Here is a 22,510-nt window from a genome sequence, read left to right as displayed (position 1 = left end):
AAAATAACGCGAAATACGCGTTAGCTTTTGCCCGACTCGAGCACTTACACACACACACATACACGGAACGCGTTACTTCCAAAATCGCGTGATATTGGCGTACGTTGGATATCGCGCACGTTATCCACGTATATTTACGTTAAAACAAACACTTTCGACATTTAATCGCGCCCGCAACACAGTTTTAAACAATAATAATCGCGAAAAATCTTCGGAATGATACGAGTGCAAGCGCGACGCGACCAGTTCGTTACTCGCGGTTCAAGATTTCGAGAATCGCAATCTCGTCTCGCGATAGTATCGATAGTATCGATAGTATCGATCGATACGGCGGACCAATAAGAGTTAAGCGCGGTATAATCGATTCTCCATCAAGCGTCAAGCCAAACGTCCCTTTTATCGATAGAAAGACGTTCTAACCTACGTTGTAAGTCTTGTTTATATTATTTTTCAGTCTTTTCATTGTGAAAAATAAATTGGATTAAGATATGAGTGAAATTTATTATCTCTAATAACGGATTTTTATAGGTATCCTAATTAAAAAGTAACTGTAAATACAAATAAAAAACGCAATGACACCGCCGATGGAAAGAATTCAGATTTTGGAAACTATTGAAAAAGACATCATAATATGTTTACAAAGTGCAGGTAATTGTTAAATGCTTCATTGTGAAGTCTTATTAATAGCTTTTTTCTTTTATTTAATACAATACTTTCTTATATATCAAAGTATATACATACAGATATATCATACAAGATGAAACATAAAAATTGTAGAAATAAAATATAAAAATAATTATGCAAAGCAAAATACTTGATGTACGAAATACACATGCGATTAAGATATATGTACTTATATTATATACAGGACAAGCTTGCATGGAATTGAGTAAGGAGAAATCAAGCTTAAAACAGGCAGAATCGCAGACGCATCAATTTTTAAAAACACTAGGACAGTTGGAGTCTAAATTGAGTGAACAAATTAATTATCTTACACAGGTTTCTACAGGTACAGAATATATATTTACTTTATAATATCTGTATTTTCAACATATCTGTAATACTGTATATTATAGGTCAACCGCACGAAGGTTCTGGATATGCCAGTCAGAAAGTATTACAAATGGCATGGCATAGATTGGAGCATGCACGAAGTAGAGTTAATGAACTGGAACGTATAAAAAATAAGTTACGATGAGTATATAACTCTTCTCATAAAATGTTAAACTGTAAATATGGATAACATTAATATAATTTGAGACATTTCTTCTAAATACAAATTATTTGAATAAATTTACATGTTTTTATTTAATGTGAATTTTATAATAATACACACAATTTTCTGGATATTTCTTTTATTTCTAAATGTATAATATACTAAAAAAATACATAAATAATTTCTTTATATATTGTCTGTCTTTATCCTAAGCTTATCATATAAATGTGTTTGGTATACACGCGCGCGTATGTGTATGTAACAAATAGTAAACTTTTATATTTACTTTATAATATCTGTATTTTCAACATATCTGTAATACTGTATATTATAGGTCAACCGCACGAAGGTTCTGGATATGCCAGTCAGAAAGTATTACAAATGGCATGGCATAGATTGGAGCATGCACGAAGTAGAGTTAATGAACTGGAACGTATAAAAAATAAGTTACGATGAGTATATAACTCTTCTCATAAAATGTTAAACTGTAAATATGGATAACATTAATATAATTTGAGACATTTCTTCTAAATACAAATTATTTGAATAAATTTACATGTTTTTATTTAATGTGAATTTTATAATAATACACACAATTTTCTGGATATTTCTTTTATTTCTAAATGTATAATATACTAAAAAAATACATAAATAATTTCTTTATATATTGTCTGTCTTTATCCTAAGCTTATCATATAAATGTGTTTGGTACACGCGCGCGTATGTGTATGTAACAAATAGTAAACTTTATGAAAACATTCCAACAATGCGCAACATATATAATGCGTTTTATGATTAACTTGTACGTGTAAAATATGAACATTATGAACAATTTATCTTAAAACACTCATCTTATAATTACACATTCTTTGATGTTATCGACATCCTTATCCATCTATGACTCCCATACTACGTTTTACTGTAGCAGCTAATGAAAGTCGTGATCTTCTCTCTTCGTCTAATTGCTTTGTTAGTAGTGACATTTGTGATTGTAGATCTGTCATTTGATTCTTCAAGGTTTTAACCGTTTCAGATAATGTCCTGTATATAAAACATACATTAATATTGACATATACAGTAAAAAAAAACATGCAATGATCTTAACATCATACCAATATATTAACTATCTTTGTGAATCTCTGCCTAATTCTGCCTCAATTTTTTCTGAATTAATCAAATGAACAATAAAACGATAACAAAGTGTTTCTAGGAAAAGTTTAAGCAAGCAATGTTTGACTTTTGTAGAAATTATCAGATTTGTTGCAATGGAGGACAAGACGAGTATTTTTTTCAAAATAATATTAATTTTTTTACACTTGCCTGTCATTACAAGATTCCCAGTTGCCTCTATTATGCGCAGATGATATCCTATCACGTGATTTTTGTGAATCATAATCTAACATTGCTGAAAAGCATAATTTCTTCATGATACATGAAATATCTTGAAAAGTTTACACAACAAATCATTAATAATTATCTTTCATCACTTACAATTAGATTCTCCAGAATGTACAGTAAATCTAGCATTGACAGAAAGACAATAACCCTCTATTACTTTCAGTATGATTGCATCTTCTTCAAACTGTCGCTCGTCTATGATGTAAAACATACAATAGAAAATAATTTTAAAAAATCTAATATTTATTCAATACAGATAAATCTTACTGCATGATCGTTGTAGGCGTGATGTATCTGTGGTAGTATCTGTTTTTCCAAAATTCTTAAGAGAATATAAGGGAGGAGCAGGTCTTAATGATGCAAGACTCCAAGGTGTCTTAATTCCTGGAGATGTGCAATGCTCCATTATCGGCCGTTGGTGCTTCCCGTTCAACTGATTGTTCATCTGCTACAACACTTAATTATATTAATATGTTCTATTATTACAGAACCTTTTATTCTACTTTTTTGCGATCCTACTTTTAATTAGAAATTATCTTAAGGATACAAAACACATGATTGTATCACTTTAGAGTGCACGCCCTACCTAGAAGCTAAAGCTGTGCCTAATCAAAATCAATGGAATTTTGCACAAAGTGGATGATGGCAATGCGATAAATAAAGGTATGTGCAGAAAAATTTGTGATGTTTTTAAGAACTATCCTATAATGTATATTGTGTTAGTAAAGCAATAGCTTACTTCACACAACATGGCTGTGAAATAAGGGCATACTATTTTTGGTGAAAAATGATAATTAGTAAAAACACCAACAATGGTTAAAAAACTGAAATGAGATCAAAGAAACAGCCATGCCATGGAAGCTTGCCTTGTTCCGTGTATCCAAATATCGGGATAGGTTTCTTGAGCCACCAATGAGCATACAGTCCAGATGAATACACTTGATTAGTTGGTTCGTCATGTTCCTCCATAATCGGTTGTATTGGACGAACTACATGTCTCCCGATTTTCTTAATTACACATTGATGTGCGTACGGTATCGGTTGCGTATACCTCTTTCCTTGTACATTTCCATAATTTATCAGAGGATGAGTTAATAGAGTTTCTTGAATTTTTTTCTCGCTATTATTCGGATCGTTATTCGCATCTCTATCGCTAGGTCTTGCAGAATTTGTACATTCATCAATATTTTTGGACGAAGCTAGAGAATGGGCACTGTCTCGAGGTGTAGAGCCAAACGGCGAAGTGCAAATACACTGATGCTCAAATTTATTCTCATCGTTATCGCTTTCGCTATGAGATGTTCTTACAGGATCTGTATACTTGGTATGACTAGATGCGTACGACTTGTAACAGGAATTAATTTCAGATGAATTCAAGCGATAACTTTCGGCCATTCCCGAATCCGATGACCGTAAACTAGTGTTTGCGCACGTTTCTCTTTTTACGCTATTTTTCTGGTTGGATGTCGTCGAATATTGAATCTCCGACATCTTTGGATAGAGTTCGATCGTTTTTGAATAATTCATCGTTAGACCGCTGTGCTCTTGGTCGTCTGGTATTTCCAAATGTTCTCGACAAAATTCATTACAGCGCGTATGAAATTTCGATGTATAGGATTTGCTTGACGCGAGCGGCAGGACGTGACTCATTGTGGCAACGGCCGGTAAACTTTTACTAGTTTCGAAGGTACAGCGATCGACTCTCGGTGCGAAATTCGTGAGTGAGGCAGTATTTGCGAGTCCTACCGTACTAAGATCAGTATTATCTATCACGTATTTAACATCCAGTATTAACGAAGATTTACGCAATGTTCGTGGCTCCTCCTGTGCATTACTTTCAGTGGATGTGTTCGACTCTGATCCTCCACTGCTACTAGCAGTTAAAATAATATAGGTCACATTGCATTTTCTCATTTTTACATTGCTCAAGTCTGGCTTCAAAACATATTGTATATACAACAACTTTTTCATTAATTCGGGATATATAACTTTTCTCCTCACGAGCTTCGCAAAGTATCTCGAGAGTCGCGCGTACGGAGGATGATGACAACTCACACGAGACACTGTTGGTGATTTCAAGAGGCTACTAGTGCCTTGTTCCTGAATCAAGAGATCAATCCAACGCTGTCTTTCTTCCCTTGTGGCGCATAACACGACAATACTCTCAATCATTGGTCCTTAAAAGATACATATCACAATACATTATTTATATAAACTACTATTTAAAAAAATAATTATGTCATTTTGCAATGTAAGAAAAGTAGATGGATCTGTTCATATATTTTTTCGTTACCGTTTTCTAAATCACAAAATGACATTTGTTATGCCTGTTGTAAGATAGAATTATGATACATATAAAATTATAATAATAATCGTACCAGTGATCTCAAGAGCATTTCTTATTTCATCCGTATCTTCAACTCCAGTTACATTAATACCAGTTAATGGAAGTTTTCCCTATACAAATAATTGCAATACACAAAATGAGATTATTGTATATTAAAGTTGTATTATTAAATCAGTGTATATATATAATAGAAATGTTACCAAATATATACCTCATAAATGAAGGAACTCATCCTAGGACTGGTGCTAAGTACTAGCAGTGTGGTGGGAAACAAAACAAAATATCTATCTCTGCGATCTACAGTTGCCAGAGTTACAGCTCCAACGTGAATAATCTCACCTAACGAACTTAATTCTTCACCTTCCCAGCCTTTGATTCCACTGGTTAATATTTGAAGCGCCAACTCACGTTGCTTACGTATAGAAGCACAATGATCCTAACAATAAAAACAGATCATATCATAATGAACAAATTTAAATGCAATTAAATGTTAATAACAATTGTTGTATATACAGAACAAGATTATCATACTGTGATTTCCCTATATACTGCTATACTACGTTGAGTATCTCCTCTATCAGGATGATTCTTTTCGGTATATCTTTCTAATTCTTGAAGCATAGCAGAGTACTTATCCAATCTTCGAAATGGCTTACTAAGGCCAGTGGTTAATACCAATATACCAGGTGAAATTGCTCCACTACGCTCCATAAATTCATTTAATTCATCTCTAAAACATGATAATGTGTATAATGAATATATTTGATCAATATAAAAATACAGGTTTAATAAACTAATCTTATATCTCTCTTTCAGTAGCTACCTGTATCTATCTAATATACAAACAGCTTGTGGATGATTATTACAATATGTAGTGTGAATAGATTTTAGTCTCGGCGCGATAGTTAGAAAAAGGTTTCCTACTCTTGCAGAAAGTCCTTGTAAAATGGTTGCTTCCAAATTTGCCAACAGACATTGATGAGTTTCCAAGATTTCGTGTATATTACCAAGTAGCTGTTTATATTCATCTTTCTTCAGTCTATATGTATATATATATATAATTGTAAGTTTTTATAGTATATAACATATATATTTTTCTTTATATATTTTATTATATAACTTACATATTTGATGCTTCAAGAGGTTGTAAAAAGTTATTCGCTAAACCTTGTAGTTCTGCTACATTTACTCTCTCAGAATCCACAATATCCTTCAATACTATGTCGCGATTAAGTTTCTGATGAGTAGGTGATTCGTGTGGACTCCTTTCTGGAGATGTTTTGATTGATGTATGACCACCATCTATATATATGTTTATTCATCAGACAGTATATAAAATGTTACAAGAATTGAAACCAGATTAAGTATGCATAATTATTAAAGTATTCAAATTTCAATATATTTAAATCTATTTAAAGAATTTATAAATACACACACTGTACCTGGAATTCTATATTCTTTGACATAATTCGAGGGAAACCAACCAGTTTTGTCGTGTAGCGTGCCTTCCCACCAGCCTTCATCATCCACCTGAGTTATTGTTATTATATCTCCCTTCTTAAAACACAACTAAAAGAATGAGAATATTGCGTAATTAAAAAAAAAACATATTTTGGAAATTACGATGATATATTGTTCCGATATATTGTACGATATTCTCAAGTATCACTCAATGAGAGGTATTCTCTTCTTTTTACATACCTCATCGTTATTCTTTCCTTTAAAGGAAAAAAGCGCTATAACAAATTTCGGTGCATCGGGCTTCGACATAATTTTGTTTCGTTGATTGCGAATCGTAAAAGAACGTCAAGGAACTAAAGTGGTATCGCCGCGCATTTCCTTGTCACGGGAATAATGTTCAGCCTTCAAACGTCTGGCTTTCAGAGCGCATAAGAAGGCACTTGTCCCGGAATTATAACATAGCTCACGGGCATCAAAACGCCATAACACGAAGAATATTTTGTCATACATATATTCCAAGTATTCTACTTTTCGCTTCTCTGTCATGCAAGAATTGGTCGCACGTCGCACGCCTGTGAATGCCAGTGAATGCCTGTATCAGCTATTAGCATAAATGCGATGGTATAGATATCTTACACACATACACATTTGCTGAATTACACTCGTTATCTATAAATAAACGCATCTGCGCGCCACGTGACTATACGTCATGAACAGATCTCTATTCGTCTTGTTTTTTTGAAAAAGGCATAAACACAAACGAAAGATACATTGGAGGAAAGAGCCATATTTTTTTTATCAATTTTATTTCGCATATAAATTTATTTTGTATATATGTTATGTGTTGATTTAAATATCCCGCCAACTCTTGCTAATCCATGGATGTGTTCGAAAATTCTACCCATGGAGTAGAGTAGCTTCTAATTGACCAATCAGGACAAAGAAATCTTTTTGACCAATCAGGATATAAAGATTTCTTTTCCCTGATTGGTCAATTAAACGCTACTTTATCCTATGAGTAGGATTTTTGAACTCATCTTTTGATACATTTGTGTGCATCGCTTGACGCTAATTTTGTTTCGAAGCGCAAGATTCATTATCTTAATTAATCTTGATTAAACACTTGGAAACGATAATAATATCAAACAGAATGCACCCTTCAATTATACGTGTTGCAGACGCGTAAGATGACACAAGAACGTGATATATGCGACGCACAATTTCCAACGAGCATCTTCAGAAATATATTTAGAGGTATATCGTACAATGAGTTTGTATTTATTTCACGACGAATGAAAATGTTAGAAGCATATATTACATATTATTATACGGACAGAGCTGCATACACACTAGCAACCGCGTTTAATTAGTACACGATATTATTTCGATACATTGCTTAGACCATTTCGATATATATTTCGATTTAACAATCTAAATTTTAATTTCAATTCTAAGATAATCGAAAGATAGAAAGAAAGAAATATATATATATATATATATATATATATCTTTTTATCTTTCGATTATTTTATCTTTTTTTATTTTCTTTTCCATATTCTTGATATATTTTGATGCTTTTTGTTGAGTAAATTTGTCTAAATTTTCATTATGATTTTAATAAAGTCAACCTTTTTGCGACTCTAATCGATCGTAATTTTTAATAAAATTACAATCTCTTTAAACCAATAAATCAAATATAGTTACATATATATCGTATATATATATATAGTCATAATCATATATACATATATATTTACTTCTCAGCAGATTTAAAAAATGGTAAAACCCAACTTTCTCTGTGATTTCTCGTCATCGATCAGGGATTACTTTCTCACATAATCGATCATCGCAACACTAAGTCGCACAATGCCATTAAAGCGAGAGATGAGAATCGGACGAACATGATAAGAGAGAAAGAAGCGGATAAAAGGAGAGGAAGCAACGTGTAAGGGCGGCGAGGGAAGGGGCACGGATGGAGATATAAAACGGTTGACCCTTGCCCCCTCAATGACCTGTCGGAGATATCATTCCACTAAATTCATTCGGGTATCACCCCAACTAGTCGAACGCGTGCATACACTTCTCTATAGTCAGTCTTTCGAGCCTCATATCGCACGTCGTCATCATCGTCCATTGATAAGCATCTATCTCAGTGGGCAGAGAAAGACAGTGCCATTTAACGACACGAAGCATATGTGATTGTATGTGTGCGCGCGCTAAAATTAAAATTAATTGTTATATTGATCGATTAAGAATAAAAATCGAAACGACATGTGGTGCGAGTTGCATTCGATCCAATCAAAAATGCGAACAACAATCCTCTTGATGGTGTGCTGTTTCCTGTGTGGCCTATGTGCAGGCGACGAGTCGAAAAAACTGAATGATATCTCATCTTCAACAAGTATGATTTTGACGAATTGTTTTGTAATAAAGTCTATACACTTCCCCCGTATATCGTTTAAATGTGATTCGATCAAATTATAAATATCACGTGGAAAAAACATTTTTTTTAATTGAAATTCTCGATTCTCGCTTATTCTATATATAAATATAGCTTCAATTCTATAGTTCCCGTAAATTGCTTAAATATGATTTAATCGAATTGAATATTATGTGAATAAAAAAACTATGTTTTTTCCTTCTAATTGTAATTTAAAACTGTAACTGAGAAACTGAACTTTGAGAAACTATTAATTTTTTATAATATAAGAAATAAATTAAAGAACTATTGACGTTTGATAACTACGACGAACTAATTCCCACATTATTTTTCATATAAATGATTCATTCTTCTTACGTAATATAATGTACAGTTCAAGGGGCAATCGTAGTGTAAATCACTGTAGGATAGAGCTATCGTTTTCAAATTCTCTGAAATAACTGAATCTCCAAGCTATTTATCTCGAACATTTTAGGATGTCGATAATTTTTGAAACTAAAAACTTTGTATGGCTTTAATATTATATTTTTGGTCATATTTATTTATTATTTAATGTTATTATTTGGCATTATTAGGTTTATTAATTGAGAATGAGGTAATATATGACTTGTTCTAGACAAAAGTAAGGCAGCTCAGATTGCAGCGGGCGAGCAACGCCTCGGGGATCAGATTCGTGCAATCCTCAAGCATTATCAGCAAGACGATCCGGTCGGGCTTCCAGGCGCACCGATACCGGATCCGATGCCGGTGCCGGATATGAAGCATTCCTTCTCTATGTATACAATGAATTTTAAGCAAGTCAACGTTTACGGACTATCCAAATTCCGTATCGAGCACATAGAATCGGAGTTGGCTCGTATGCAGGTAAACTAAAAGAACGTTAAACGAAAAGAGATATATGGAAATAAAAAATTAAACAAATTGTTAAAATTGACTCAATAATATTTTTATTTTAATATTTTTTATCGGATTTTGTGACTAGAATTGTATATATTATATTATTCTTTAAATGATTCATACTTTCGAGGAAAAATTTTACTATTCCTCTCGTTTTATTCTTCCTAAATTATAAAATTTTCATTTTTTTTATTTATTACACATATTCTTTTATTTTTTATGCGCGCGCGTTGATTTCAATTTATAGACTTTACTTTAATGGAATTTTAATTGAAGCTTAATTATAAAAATGTGATGGTAAAAATTGGAAACTTGCAAAAAATGTTGAACTTCCTTCACCTTTTAGTTAAAGGAAAATTTATTCCAAATTGACTAAAAAATCTGCTATTAAAAAGATATCTAATGATTCTGGAGTATCTTATATATGAAATTTCTGTACAGTATGTTTAAATATTTTTTGTGAGAATATTATCATATTTATATTATTTTCACATACTTTTGTGTTTACGGGAATCTCTTCAATTTTGGTCTTTCCATGATGAATATGAAAGACAAATGTATTTTTGAGGTGTCCGTCGCAGTGAGGATCGATAGTCTTGACATTCGCGGATTGTACACATTGGCATCATGGCTCTCAAGATCGGCCGGCAATTTTACAGTGAAGCTCACCGGCGTAAACGTCGAGGGTATCGCCAGGCTAGAAGTGGCCACCGACGGTAAATTACAGGCCCAAAACATCGACATGGACCTGACCTTTAACAAGATCGACATGGACTTCACAAATCTGGGATTTCTCGGTTCGGTCTTCCAGGGCGTCATCAATTCTGTCGGCTCCTTTATCTTTGACAGCATCAAGCCATTCATACTGAAAGAAGTTAACACAAACATGAGGTACGATATTCTTAGATTCTTGGGCGATAGTTCCCTTCGTATGCCGAAAAATAATGAAATCAATGAAAAATGATTAAAAAAAATAGTAAGAAAATGTTATATACATACGAGTAATAGTAATCAGAAATTCATCAGATGCTACAAAAATTATAATTGAATGCTGAAAAAAATATTAATTTAAATCTGACACACTGTTCTTTATTTAAACTTCTCGATATCTAACAATCTATTAAACAAATATTAAATCTTATATAAAGTATATTTTATAAAATTCTATACATTTTAATATAACAAATATATTTCTTTCTTTTTTTCTCTTTTATTTTTTTGTTTTTATCAGATAATGTATAATACATAATTTTTCGTCTTGTTTACTCTTATTTGAAGTATTTCATAAGAAAGTTGGTACGTTTCAGGGGCGAAGTGAATAAGCAGATATCACAATTACCGCAATATTTCCCTAATTCAATTTCACCCTTCGACATGGCGGTGGCAGAAGTTCGTAAGCAGGTTTCTCAAATGGGCTACGATCCATACAACTTGAAGGATTACAGCCAGAGCGTCGGTGTATTCACTGTGACCTCGTCACACACCTGGATCATCGGTTTGGCCAGTTTCTATCGCATGGGCAACATAACGATCACTTTGGAGAATGGAATTGTGAGTGTGATTTTTGAGAAAATCTATAACAGTTAACCGGGATATCTCGATTGAAGAACTTTAAAAGTATTTCTACATAAAAATATCACGGGAATAAGTATGTATACTATAAACGCAAAAGAATTCCGCTTGAAAGAAGATGGCATTAATATAGATGAATAAATTATAATCGAATTTAAACAAATGCTATCTAAGGATTTTTCTGAAGTAAAGATGACGTACTACTAATACGCAGTCGCATTATCATAATTGCAACGCGATCGTAGCGTAATGTTACGTAAAGACACCATTTGCTTGCGATTTTGGAATTTGGCATGCGCGTGTGTGGGCGACGTTTGCTTTTAATTTTCAAAGAGATGATTTATATGCTACGACACTTTATTACAGGTGTACGCGCTTCTGGATGTCGGCACTCAGGAGCTGAAGGGCAAGACGCACTGGGAGGTGAGCGTGATTGGCGGCGTCCTGTCTCGCGCCGGCACCGTGTCCTTCACCGTACAATACTTCCGAGTACAGATCAAACTGAGTCAATCGCTGGACACGCGAAAGCGCGCCACCCTGGAAGAGCTAGAGCTCGAGCTGGGCAACATCCAGGCGAGAGTCCACGGGGCCGGCACGCTCGATTATCTGATGGAGGCAGGCGTTAATATAGTTCCGAACCTATTAAGGTAAATTGTAATGGCCACGGCCATTATTGTAAAATGTGCGTCTCACGCCAACATCTCAAGGCGACGCCTATAATTGGCGATTTTCTAATCCCGATCGGATTAGAATGAGAATTAGGAGATGTATGTCTAACGTGTTTCTTTTGACGTATAGAAACCTGGCATTGTTAATAATATCCGGAAATATTATAAATATCTCTTGTTTAAACTTTTTATTTAACATTAGAATACAGAGTTCTCGAATTTTTATTTTCTACAAAATTCTATTGTAAATTTTTATTAATGATAATTGTAACGTTCCACAATTAAAGACTATGAATATATTTCCTCGGATTTTTCTTGAATATTCAGATATTTTATTTACATTTATGTATTTTATTTAGATTGTATTAAACTTCTTCGTTTTGTTTCTTGGAATCTTCTTTATACATCTTATCTTCTAACTCTGCTTCACTTTCGTAGATATCAGATTATGGACGCGATCGAGGGACCGCTGAAGAGACGCATACAAGAAGAATTGAACAAGGTGGATGTGGAGAAATTGATCGACGACAAAATTCCAGTGATAGAGGAGCAAGCCAGATGGATACAGGGTTTTGTACCTCCGGAGGAAACAATCTTAGAAGAATCAACACCGCCATCAAATCAGGACGATCAAATGCCGTTCTCTGATAGCGAAGAAGATCGGGGACCGTCGTAAGAAAGTCACAGATAAATAGATAGTAATACATATTATAATTATGACATATAAGCCAAATAATAATTGTAAGTATATAATAATAATAAATATTTAAAAAGAAGGTCATTCACAAAATCATATTCTAGAATAAATTGAAAAGAAATCTTTATTGCAAAAATATCGTTAGCATGTGAGATATTATAATATATTACAGTTATTGTAATAATTATAGAAATTATAGATTTTTAAGTAAAAGGCGAATGAAAGTACGAGAGAAAATTACACACGTGAAAGTAAGATCATCTTATTAACACTAAATGTGGAATATGCATTTAATCGTCATTTGAACACAACTTATTCGAAATACGAATATATATGAAATATACTACATAATATATTATGTTTATATTTCTACTTTATTTCTTGGCTAGTAATAAGTAATCGATATCGCGTGATTTACCGATAGTTCTATATGCACATATTCTATATAATTCGCATTCATTGCTAAAAAGAATAGTTATGTAAACAATCTTTGAACATATAAGTACGAACTCTAACAATAAATTAGGAATCATCGAGCTAACGATAATGCAAAAAACTACACAAATTATTACATAAGAGCGACAAGCTTCTTAGACACGATAGCAGTTGATTTTAAGAGCAAATCTTAACGGCATAAACTGAAATTAATCGCCGATGAGTATATAATCTCTAACGAATCCGAGTGAAGTTATTTCTCAGTGTTATGTAATCTCGTAATGCTGCTATTATTCGCACTCCAACCGGTACCGCGTTTGCAAGAGCTTGTCAACAAAATAATTGGCAACAACTACAGGTATAGTGATTGTGTATAATTCCCTACAATTATGGTCATAGGCATTCAAACGCGCGAAATGACTCACGATCACAATTATTGAGGCGAATCGATGCGCTTGTTAATTTCCATTCTTAAAAAATCTCGCGCAGATGTAAACATTTAATTCTCAAATTACAATCATCAAACTATGAACCAAACTGACATAAAAATTATAACGATCGTGACTTCGCGACCTTGCTTACACATACAATACAATGTTGATGTACATAGATTAATATATATTAGCAGGTGTTTAACATTTAATAATAATAAAATTTAATAATAAACATTTGCGAAAAAGCCGAATAACGCAAACTTATCGCCAAGACATCTGCAGATCTTCAAAACATTTAATTATTCTAAACGCCGATTATTTTAATCAATGTTTAATTAATTTTCCGCTTTTTTTTTAGGTATCGATCGCAACATAGACAATGATGGATAATTCAGTAAACATGATTAGCCTTAACAATGGTTCGAATATTTAAGCAATATTTAAAATGCCGGAACAATTTTGCGTTATCCATAAGCATATCAGCGCATTATGCGGCCTTGATGGCCGGCTTATTGCTTCGTAGAACTGGCACGATTCGCTCGCCCGGCGCCGGGAGTGCAAGTCTAGGAGCCGTGATGGTCAAGATACCGTCAGATGACAGACTGGGTTTCACATGACCGATATCGTAGCCTTTGGGCAATAAATAGCGGCGCACGAACTGGCGCGAGACGTAGCCGTGCCTGTCCTTCCTGTCGTTGTGTTTGCCCTCAACGGTGATGTATTTGTCGTCGGTGCGTACGGTGATCTCCTCCGGCGTGAACTGCTGCACGTCCACGATCACCTGATATTTATCCTCGTCGCGCTCGACCATCGCCGCGCCGCCCACTTGGTGATCCAGGTTGTTGAATAAGTCACGCCACGGGCGGAATGTATCGCGGAACGACGGGGACGGCCACAGATCATTGTGCCGCAAATTCAAATGCCCAAAGTGCTCCTCTACGTCGCGATGCCAGCGGTCCATATCGTCCCACCAACTACGAAATACATTCCGTGGTATCAGGGCCATGATTTCCTAAAACTGGATTAATGTTCGTCCGAATACACATGTTATTCTTGCCATATGTAGGATATGAAATTATTTCTAATTAAAAAACTCCGATATATAAAAAGAAAAGAATTAAGTTATAAAAAATATATAAACTCCAAGTATATATAATATAAATATAGAGTAACATATTAATACATAATAAAGAATATATATAAATTATTAGATATTCTATAAATAGAAATCTAGAAAACAAAAATCTCGATTAAATTTGTCTTCTATAATTGCCTGCGTTTTAAATAACATGTACAATTTCATCCATAATAATATGAAATAATATCAATGCGTAATATATATATATATATATATCTCCAGATAATATAACTATATATTATCTCTCTATATCTTTAAAAGCAAATAAACAATAAGATATCTATATATTGCTCTATCTTACAGTTGTATAGGGAACATAATTTTGAAATAATTTTAAATAGTCATTATATATATAGCTTAAAAAATAAGTTATCTTTCACATATATCAATGTTATTCAAAGTTATATGATAAATTTTTAAGAATTTCAACTCACAGTAAAAACGATAAATATATACTGAAAGCATGGAAACTTAAATGAGAGAGTATATAAGTAAAATAATTAAAATAAAATCTAATTTGTTTTATAAAAGAATTATCCAAATAATAATCGCAATATATCTTCAAAAATCTCTAGCTTGAAAAACGAAACTTTTCAAAATCCTCTTACGAATTATATTATACCCAGACAGCACAAAACGTCCTCAGGATCATCCTGAATATGTCCAGGATGGTTCAGGATATTTGTAGGATGTTTTAAGATATTATTATAAATATATTTTATGAAAATTTAATATGCATACATGATTACTTTCGGTTATGTAGGCTATTTAATATAATTTAGAAATTTTAAGTATTGTAATAAGTATTAATGTCCTATAAATGTCCCCTGGATAACCCCTGGATGTCTGTAGGATATCTGCCCTGTCTATTATATTAAATGTCCTTTGGATTTCCAGAGGACATATACATGTGCAATTAATTGTTAACATTAATTTCGTTTAATATTAATAATTGAATTTGATGCGCACATTTTCATATATTCAAAATTATTATTTATTTAATATTTCATGAGAAATGTTACTATGCGCAACATTCCAAAAACTTTACAAAAAATAGTATTCAACCGCTAGTTCGTTTGTTTACCGCTATGCGACGCGCGAACTCGTATTTGAGATTTGGTCATGAGAATTATATAAAGCTTGCAAAGAGCAACTAACAGGAAATTAAAAATATAATTATTTTTTATCAGTTCAATTTCTGATGCAATCCCAACATAGGGAATTCAGATATTGGATTGTTTTGAAAATATTACACGACTTAAACCCGGAAGCCAAACCTAAAATATTTATGTACAGCACGAAAACCTCAAATATTAAAAAACGTGAACTATTTTTAGTATTAGCAGTAAATAACAGAACGCAATCTTAATTTATATTTAAATTTTAGAATTTGTTCTTTTTAACGTGTGAAAAATATCCCTAACATATCCTATAGAAATCCTTAAGATGTTCCACAGATGTTTCACAGGATCTCCCTGGATTCTCCAGAGGCTAGTGTACGGCTATCATTTATTCTTCCTCAGGACATCCAGAGGAGATCCGAGGATTAAAATAGGATATCCTCAGGATATCCTACATGTATGTCCTGGATGCCCTTTGGACGTCCTAAGGACATCCTTGTGCTGTCTGGGTAATTATAGCTATATATGCAAAATAAACGCGCAATTTTTTTTACATACAAAACTTTCATAATTTTAATACTAAATGTTACAAACGTAACAGTCCGATTAATTGATGTAATTCCGTACTATTGTTAAATAATTATCAGTAATTCGTGCGGTGAATTCGTAGAAGGCGAATCGCTGTGTACGTACCTTATTGCCAGAAGTCACTCGCGTCCTTCAACACAATACAAATGTTCGATTTGTGCACGTGAAATTACTTGTCAAATTGCGCAATAAGACTATTGTCACTGTAAAATTGACGATCCTTCGATCGCGAATTGCTGCGACTAACTGCGCAATAAAGGCTGCCGCGCCAGTTTATATTTGGTTTGCCGCTCTTTTCGAGACCATTCGACCGTATGACGCGCGCGCATGCGCTCATTGCCTGATTCGATGCAGGATCAACAACGTTCCTTTTGCGTTCGTGGATCTTGCGTGGACCTTCTCGTAATTTCTAGCAATATCAGTCGCCCAAATCAAAGCTCGCTTACAGGTGATCTATAAATCTATATCATTCGCGAAAGAATTACGTAAGTAATTCGTATGCGTTCAATTCTGAAAGAAAACATTGCGTTTCTGTAAAAATCGAACATTATTTTTGCAAACACTGACCATGTACATGCTCCCTATATAAATGACGCATATCAAATAACTTATCAGACGTATATTAAACAGATTATAAAAGAATTTCTTGCAACTGAAATTTGTATAAGAAAAATATGAACGATGAAATATCTAAACAATGTGATAATTATATTTTATCCGTTTATAGATTAGAAGAATTTAAAGAGAAAATGTTTTAATAACTCTCAAAATTTAGAAAATTTTTTGTGATTAATACAACTATGAATAAATTTAAGTGTTTTCTTTAACTATACAATAAAGAACTTAAATCAATTTTACGAAAATATTCGTAGAGAGAAAAAAAAAAACAAGAAAAAAGATCAAATTGAAAAATATAAAATCTCTTTATTGGAGATTAAATATAAAAAATCATATATACATCATACTAAATAAATTATACAACTGTAAAAACATGATATATGTTTAGCATTTTCCATTTGTCAAGACATGTTTCGATATGTCTCATATCTGCTGCCACTTGTGCTGCATGTCTATTTTGAGATAGACTTAATTAGTCATTGAAATGCTACGCTTGCTTTTATTAGCGAATGGAGATTAGCCAAAAAAATCTTTACCGAACATTACTTGCTATGTCCACAACATATATGTAATTGAATATATATCTATTATATTAACATCTCTACACAATGTGACAATGTTTCAATATTTTAAAAAATCCCTCAAGGTAGAGATTTTCTATAAAAATAATTACATAGATAATTCACACAGAGCTTTGCTCCATTTACATTAAATGTATTTTACCTAAATGGCACATTGAATTTACATCATTTTTGTTTGTTAGAGATTATTTTTAGGATTTTAATTCCGCCATAACAGGCATTACAATTTTATATGGATTCAAAATGCCGTTCGGATCCATTAGTTTTTTCAAATCATACATCATTGCGATCTCAGACGAGGTTTTGCTCAGGTGAAGATATTTAGTCTTTTTGAAACCAATGCCGTGTTCGGCGCTGATGCTACCCTGACATTGTGATACGTACTCAAAGATAAATGGCTCCAATTGTGCAGCCACATCCACATAATACTCTGGTATAGAGACTTGTACATGGATATTTCCATCGCCTGAAGATATAAAAGAAGAAAATTGTTCACAAATTATAAATATATTTTAATTTTGACATATTTCAGTTACCATTATATATATTTATGAATACCTAAATGGCCATAACCACTGATCCTAATGATACGAGGATCGTGTATCCGCTCTCGAAGCACCTCGACGACTTTATAAAACGATGTTAAAGGTAAGGAAATGTCATACTTGAAGACGTAACCATCACGCAGAACGCCCTCGCTGATTCTTTCCCTAAGTGCCCATATATTCTGTAAATTAAATCTTTAGTATGAGAAACAGCTAAATTACAACATATTCTCTAAAGCTTCGAATATAATTTTTTGCATTCAAAAAGATTCAAATACAGTAACCAAATATGAACTTTTAATCATAAAACTTCTAGTATGTAAAATGAAGAATGATAAAGCGTTTCTTTAAGTTTACAATTTTTTAAATTTTTAGGTTTATATCTTTGATTGCGTACATTAACTTTTGTCGTTTCGTTAGTCAAAGTGCCATCTTCGATAATGTCATTATTTATTGCCTGCTCCACGAAAAGGGAGAGTTTCTCCTCATCATGGGTTAAATGACTACCGGAAGTTTCGATAAGCATGTAGAACTCGTGACCGTTTTCATGGCTTGTCAAAGGATTTTTCATGCCCAAATTGTTAATGGAGACGTCCATAGATAGTCGATCCATCATTTCGCAGGAAGATAGAATCTCGCCTAATTCACGTTTCGCCAAATGGTATGTTTTCAATACTTTATCAAAACTTGCCAATCCTGCGAGTGTCACATAATTACAATTGAAAATTAAGTCTTTATATCTATATATGTATCCCCCCCCCCCCCCCTCAGCTATTTTATTTATTTATAATACCTAGAAATGCGAGGTGTACAGCCTTTGGCAAAGGTGGACACTGTACAGCTACTTTTGTCACAATTCCCAATGTTCCTTCAGAACCAATAAACAGATGTTTGAGGTGATAACCGGTATTGTTCTTCTTTAGCGTATTCAATGCATCTACGACGTCACCGTTTGCTTTTACCTGAATAAATACAAATTGTATTACTTCCATATATACAGATCTTTTTTCTCTAATTAAATTTAAAGAATCCAAAGTTCTTTGGAATAATAATTTTAGAATTAAGAATGAAAGAGGAAAGATTTTTGTTAAGAAAAAATGTTGTACATGTATAAAAGAAAATCTTCAAAAATTAAATTTTAATAATAAATAAAAATTTTAGATGTAATAAAATTTACACGATACAAAATAATAAACAATTTTCGGCGCTAAATAATACTTTACGCAACTCGTATTTGTGCTTACTGCTTCCAATCCCAAAATGTTGCCATGAAGATTACCATAACGTAGCAGTCGCAATCCTCCCGCATTAGTTGAGACGCAACCACCAATCAAGCAGCTGCCTTTCGCTCCAAGATCCAAAGGCATCATCATCCCGACCGTGGCCAAGTGATTCTCCAAATCCTGTAAAACGCAGCCAGCTTCGCATGTCAGTACACCTGACACATTGAAGTGTTTGCGTTTTTAATATAATGATAGCAAGTGTGAGAAATGAATAATCATCATTAACAGTCCACACATTATTTTTTTTCCATTATTTAACAAGAAAAAAATATATCCCATCGCGACATTATTATCTATTTTCGCAAATGTATAATTTTTTTCCAAAGGCATACGTCAATAAAATCAAAAACTGAAATTAAAATCAGAAAAAAATAGTGATCAGGAGATGTATGCTAGAAACATATATAGTACATTTTTAGAATTTCCTGGCAAACATTTAATTATTTCGCATTTTCAACTGTGATATGACTTATTGGTTGTCACTTAATATTCTTAATATCTCTAAAAAACCATATTATTGTTTGATAAACAAATTAAATTATATTTTAAGAATATAAATTAAATTTTTTCAACGTTACGCTTAAATAAGACGGAATAATATTAACATATCTAATTACAATGTAAATAATCAAGATTTTTATCTTGTTTGTTTATCTGAATTTTTTAAAATTGTCTTACCCGCCAATTCATTCGTAACCAGAATCTTATTCATGAATTTCATGGAGACCACAATCTCGTCAAAGACGGGATTGCTACCTCCAACAAGACCAGTGTTTCCGCTCTGTGGGACAAGCGCTAATCGCTTGTCGTTGCAATATTTTAATATAGCTGACACTTCCTCCGTAGATTTCGGTTTTAGCACGCATCGACTGGCACCTGCACAAAATCAAAATGCCAACTTACTTGTGACTTAAATATGGAAAAATTTCGAACTTCTATTTCAAAAAAGGGTATTCTAAAATACTAATCATATATGATATTAAAAATTCTTCCTATTCTCGCGCGTTTACCTCTGACAGTCCTGGGAAAATCGATATTGTAACTCTCGCATTCATCTGGATCCGTGATTACACGATTTGAGCCCATCAATGATTCAAAAAAACTAATATCTGCGCTCGAGATCGTATTGTAGGGCCCACGTTGCATCTTATATCTGATCGATGTTAATTCGGGTTTCGTTGAGTAGCGACGACGCGTGCCTGCGATATTTCGCGGATATCGAACGGCGATGTCGTTGCATCGTCGAAGCACAATGTTTGTTAACACACGTTGCATCCCTTTTGTTTCCTCGCAATAAGTTTATCTTAAAAAAAGATAAAACAAAATATAGATAAAGATAAGACACAAAGTATGTAAATATAATGTATATTGGACAAGATAAAGATGACCTCGTTTTAAATTTATCAAAATAAAAGATTAGATTAAAATAATGTCGCTTAAAAAAAAACAATTTAGGATATAAAAAAATATATTTTCACACTTTTTTCTTAAGAACAAGTTTTTTAAATGTGCCATTTGACAGATTTTTATATGGCGTTACCCATATATAACGATTTTAATCGTTACTCAAAATTTAAAAAGTTCTGATAATACAAAAACAGATATTTTAAAACTCTACATGTTTACAGCAATGTACATTAGATTTGTTAAACATTATTTTAAATAATTCAAAGAAAATATAACACACTTATTTTATTTAAGATACAGATAGAGATAATATATTTTTTGGTAAACTAAATAAATATAAAACTTTCAAACGCAATAATCGAAAATCAATTATTCTATTTTTTACAAAGGAAAATTTATCGAATTGTTCGTACAGAAATATCGCAATTACATGGACAGAATGTGATATCTTTTATACACCATAATTAGAATAAAATAATATTGTTACATATTATTAAAATCAAATATATTTATAAAATACGAAAATTAATTGCATAGGCAGTTACATACAATATTCGAAGCTTCTATAGAAGCAATAAAATTTTTTGCTTTCATTTATAGGAAAATATTTAAAGTTATTTTTGAATAATAATGTTTTATAAAATACTGTATGTAGAATAATTTAAATAAATATTAAATAAATGCCGTACAATTATACAATAAATTAAGGATATATGTGTCATATGTCAAAACATTGACAAAAGCATGAAAATTTTGTAGACACTCTACTATTTCTTCTGAGTATCTCTGCAAAACCTAAGCACAATTCTCTTAACAGCTTGGAAATTATTTAAGTTTAAAGTTACTATTGATTCTTATGGAAAATCGCGTATTATAGCATTTATTGACAAATTTGACAAGAAAAAAACATTGCCAACAAAATAAAAATTTTTACATATATTAAGAAAACTCTAATAAATATTTGTGCAAAACTTGATTTAGATCCACTTACTCGTTTAAAAGTTATTTACTAAAAATTGTAGAAAAATATTATCTTTCTTTCTCATCTCTTTTTCTGTAAATTATTCATTTTTCTTTGTTTCTTGCGGTTGATTTCAGGAAATATTCACAATCAAAAATTTTTGTCAAATTAGGAGAAATATTTTTTACAACTATTTTCTTCTACGAAGACGTTAAAAACTCATTATCTTATGATACTTTAATTCTTTTTATAATCCAGATTTATTTATTTAATTTTTCAAACAGTATAAACAAAAGAAATTTTTTTTTTAATTTTGACAGTTTTTTGCTACTATTGTATAGCCAAAACATCCTTAAGAGGATGCCGGACCGTCCTGTTTTACCGGCCATAATAATTATATATTTGCTTAATATAAGGGTTTTGCGGTGTGTACGTGCAAAATAGGATACCTCTCCACTCGGAAATGCATGAAGGAATATAAGTGAACGTTTGAAAATGTATTTGAAAGCCTAGTAAGAAACATTTCGGTGTGCAAAATGTTGCATAGTAAAATCTTTTTTATAAAGCTTCTAAACTCACTTCTCGAAGTTCACTAATACTCTTTGATAAAATGCCGAGTGCGGAGTTCACTTGTTAGGCACGTGCAGGTTGCAGGTTTTTTATATTAAGTAAATGTTGACGGCAGAAGCCGATAACAAAACTG

At 32.5% G+C, this 22,510-nt stretch overlaps 5 protein-coding genes across 11 annotated transcripts in view; 2 read left to right on the top strand and 3 right to left on the bottom strand.

Annotated features, from left to right (window-relative positions):
* The first annotated feature begins 271 nt into the window (after positions 1–271).
* Positions 272–1,405, top strand: LOC115238093 (mediator of RNA polymerase II transcription subunit 11). The gene is made up of 4 exons (XM_029811647.1): positions 272–427; positions 529–648; positions 869–1,009; positions 1,077–1,405. The coding sequence occupies exons 2-4, from the start codon at positions 573–575 to the stop codon at positions 1,196–1,198; spliced, it is 339 nt and encodes a 112-aa protein (XP_029667507.1). The 5' UTR covers positions 272–427; positions 529–572; the 3' UTR covers positions 1,199–1,405.
* Positions 1,406–1,816: 411 nt separating this feature from the next.
* On the bottom strand, positions 1,817–7,107 carry LOC115238081 (rho guanine nucleotide exchange factor 7). Of its 4 annotated transcripts, none has more exons than XM_029811617.1 (12): positions 6,663–7,084; positions 6,404–6,530; positions 6,086–6,263; positions 5,785–6,000; positions 5,493–5,691; positions 5,173–5,397; positions 4,993–5,071; positions 4,670–4,791; positions 2,882–3,062; positions 2,708–2,809; positions 2,537–2,621; positions 1,817–2,257 (listed from the first exon to the last, which is right to left on the bottom strand). In XM_029811617.1, the coding sequence occupies exons 1-12, from the start codon at positions 6,729–6,731 to the stop codon at positions 2,104–2,106; spliced, it is 1,737 nt and encodes a 578-aa protein (XP_029667477.1). In that variant the 5' UTR covers positions 6,732–7,084; the 3' UTR covers positions 1,817–2,103. The 4 variants fall into 4 exon arrangements, 3 of the variants coding, with proteins under 3 accessions (XP_029667477.1, XP_029667478.1, XP_029667479.1); XM_029811618.1 differs by having other exon boundaries at positions 2,882–3,059; XM_029811619.1 differs by having other exon boundaries at positions 6,446–6,530.
* Positions 7,108–7,617: 510 nt separating this feature from the next.
* LOC115238086 lies at positions 7,618–12,775 on the top strand. The gene is made up of 7 exons (XM_029811635.1): positions 7,618–7,676; positions 8,190–8,823; positions 9,479–9,726; positions 10,328–10,650; positions 11,067–11,310; positions 11,698–11,978; positions 12,438–12,775. Exons 2-7 carry the CDS (start codon positions 8,694–8,696, stop codon positions 12,673–12,675), a joined length of 1,464 nt encoding a protein of 487 aa, XP_029667495.1. The 5' UTR covers positions 7,618–7,676; positions 8,190–8,693; the 3' UTR covers positions 12,676–12,775.
* Positions 12,776–12,803: 28 nt separating this feature from the next.
* On the bottom strand, positions 12,804–16,676 carry LOC115238092 (protein lethal(2)essential for life-like). Its single transcript, XM_029811646.1, has 2 exons — positions 16,518–16,676; positions 12,804–14,583 (listed from the first exon to the last, which is right to left on the bottom strand). Exon 2 carries the CDS (start codon positions 14,569–14,571, stop codon positions 14,053–14,055), a length of 519 nt encoding a protein of 172 aa, XP_029667506.1. The 5' UTR covers positions 14,572–14,583; positions 16,518–16,676; the 3' UTR covers positions 12,804–14,052.
* A 643-nt stretch (positions 16,677–17,319) lies between these two features.
* Positions 17,320–22,510, bottom strand: part of LOC115238085 (D-2-hydroxyglutarate dehydrogenase, mitochondrial) — a 38,953-nt gene continuing 33,762 nt past the window's right edge. For all 4 annotated transcript variants that reach the window (XM_029811631.1, XM_029811633.1, XM_029811632.1 and 1 more), the window contains 7 exons: positions 20,450–20,742; positions 20,118–20,315; positions 19,401–19,594; positions 18,950–19,118; positions 18,554–18,852; positions 18,170–18,338; positions 17,320–18,077 (listed from right to left, as the gene is read on the bottom strand). In XM_029811631.1, the coding sequence (XP_029667491.1) occupies positions 17,803–18,077; positions 18,170–18,338; positions 18,554–18,852; positions 18,950–19,118; positions 19,401–19,594; positions 20,118–20,315; positions 20,450–20,714 (1,569 nt within the window). In that variant the 5' untranslated portion in view covers positions 20,715–20,742 and the 3' untranslated portion in view covers positions 17,320–17,802. The remainder of the gene's footprint in view (positions 18,078–18,169; positions 18,339–18,553; positions 18,853–18,949; positions 19,119–19,400; positions 19,595–20,117; positions 20,316–20,449; positions 20,743–22,510) is intronic.

Source organism: Formica exsecta, unplaced genomic scaffold (assembly GCF_003651465.1).
Source record: "Formica exsecta isolate Colony F162 unplaced genomic scaffold, ASM365146v1 scaffold32, whole genome shotgun sequence".
NCBI classification, from domain to species: Eukaryota; Metazoa; Arthropoda; class Insecta; order Hymenoptera; family Formicidae; genus Formica; species Formica exsecta.
The sequence above is the reverse complement of the archived record's forward strand: the minus strand, read 5'-3'. Positions and strand labels throughout refer to the sequence as shown.

Coding starts and splice junctions, on each gene's coding strand:
- LOC115238093 (XM_029811647.1), top strand. CDS start 573: ATGACACCGCCGATGGAAAGAATTCAGATTTTGGAAACTATTGAAAAA. Junction 649..868: donor AATATGTTTACAAAGTGCAG/GTAATTGTTAAA, acceptor TATTATATACAG/GACAAGCTTGCATGGAATTG. Junction 1,010..1,076: donor TCTTACACAGGTTTCTACAG/GTACAGAATATA, acceptor TGTATATTATAG/GTCAACCGCACGAAGGTTCT.
- LOC115238081 (XM_029811617.1), bottom strand. CDS start 6,731: ATGTCGAAGCCCGATGCACCGAAATTTGTTATAGCGCTTTTTTCCTTT. Junction 6,001..6,085: donor CCTCTTGAAGCATCAAATAT/GTAAGTTATATA, acceptor ATATACATATAG/ACTGAAGAAAGATGAATATA. Junction 5,072..5,172: donor TGAGTTCCTTCATTTATGAG/GTATATATTTGG, acceptor TTATTTGTATAG/GGAAAACTTCCATTAACTGG.
- LOC115238086 (XM_029811635.1), top strand. CDS start 8,694: ATGTGGTGCGAGTTGCATTCGATCCAATCAAAAATGCGAACAACAATC. Junction 11,311..11,697: donor TCACTTTGGAGAATGGAATT/GTGAGTGTGATT, acceptor ACTTTATTACAG/GTGTACGCGCTTCTGGATGT. Junction 11,979..12,437: donor ATAGTTCCGAACCTATTAAG/GTAAATTGTAAT, acceptor TCACTTTCGTAG/ATATCAGATTATGGACGCGA.
- LOC115238092 (XM_029811646.1), bottom strand. CDS start 14,571: ATGGCCCTGATACCACGGAATGTATTTCGTAGTTGGTGGGACGATATG.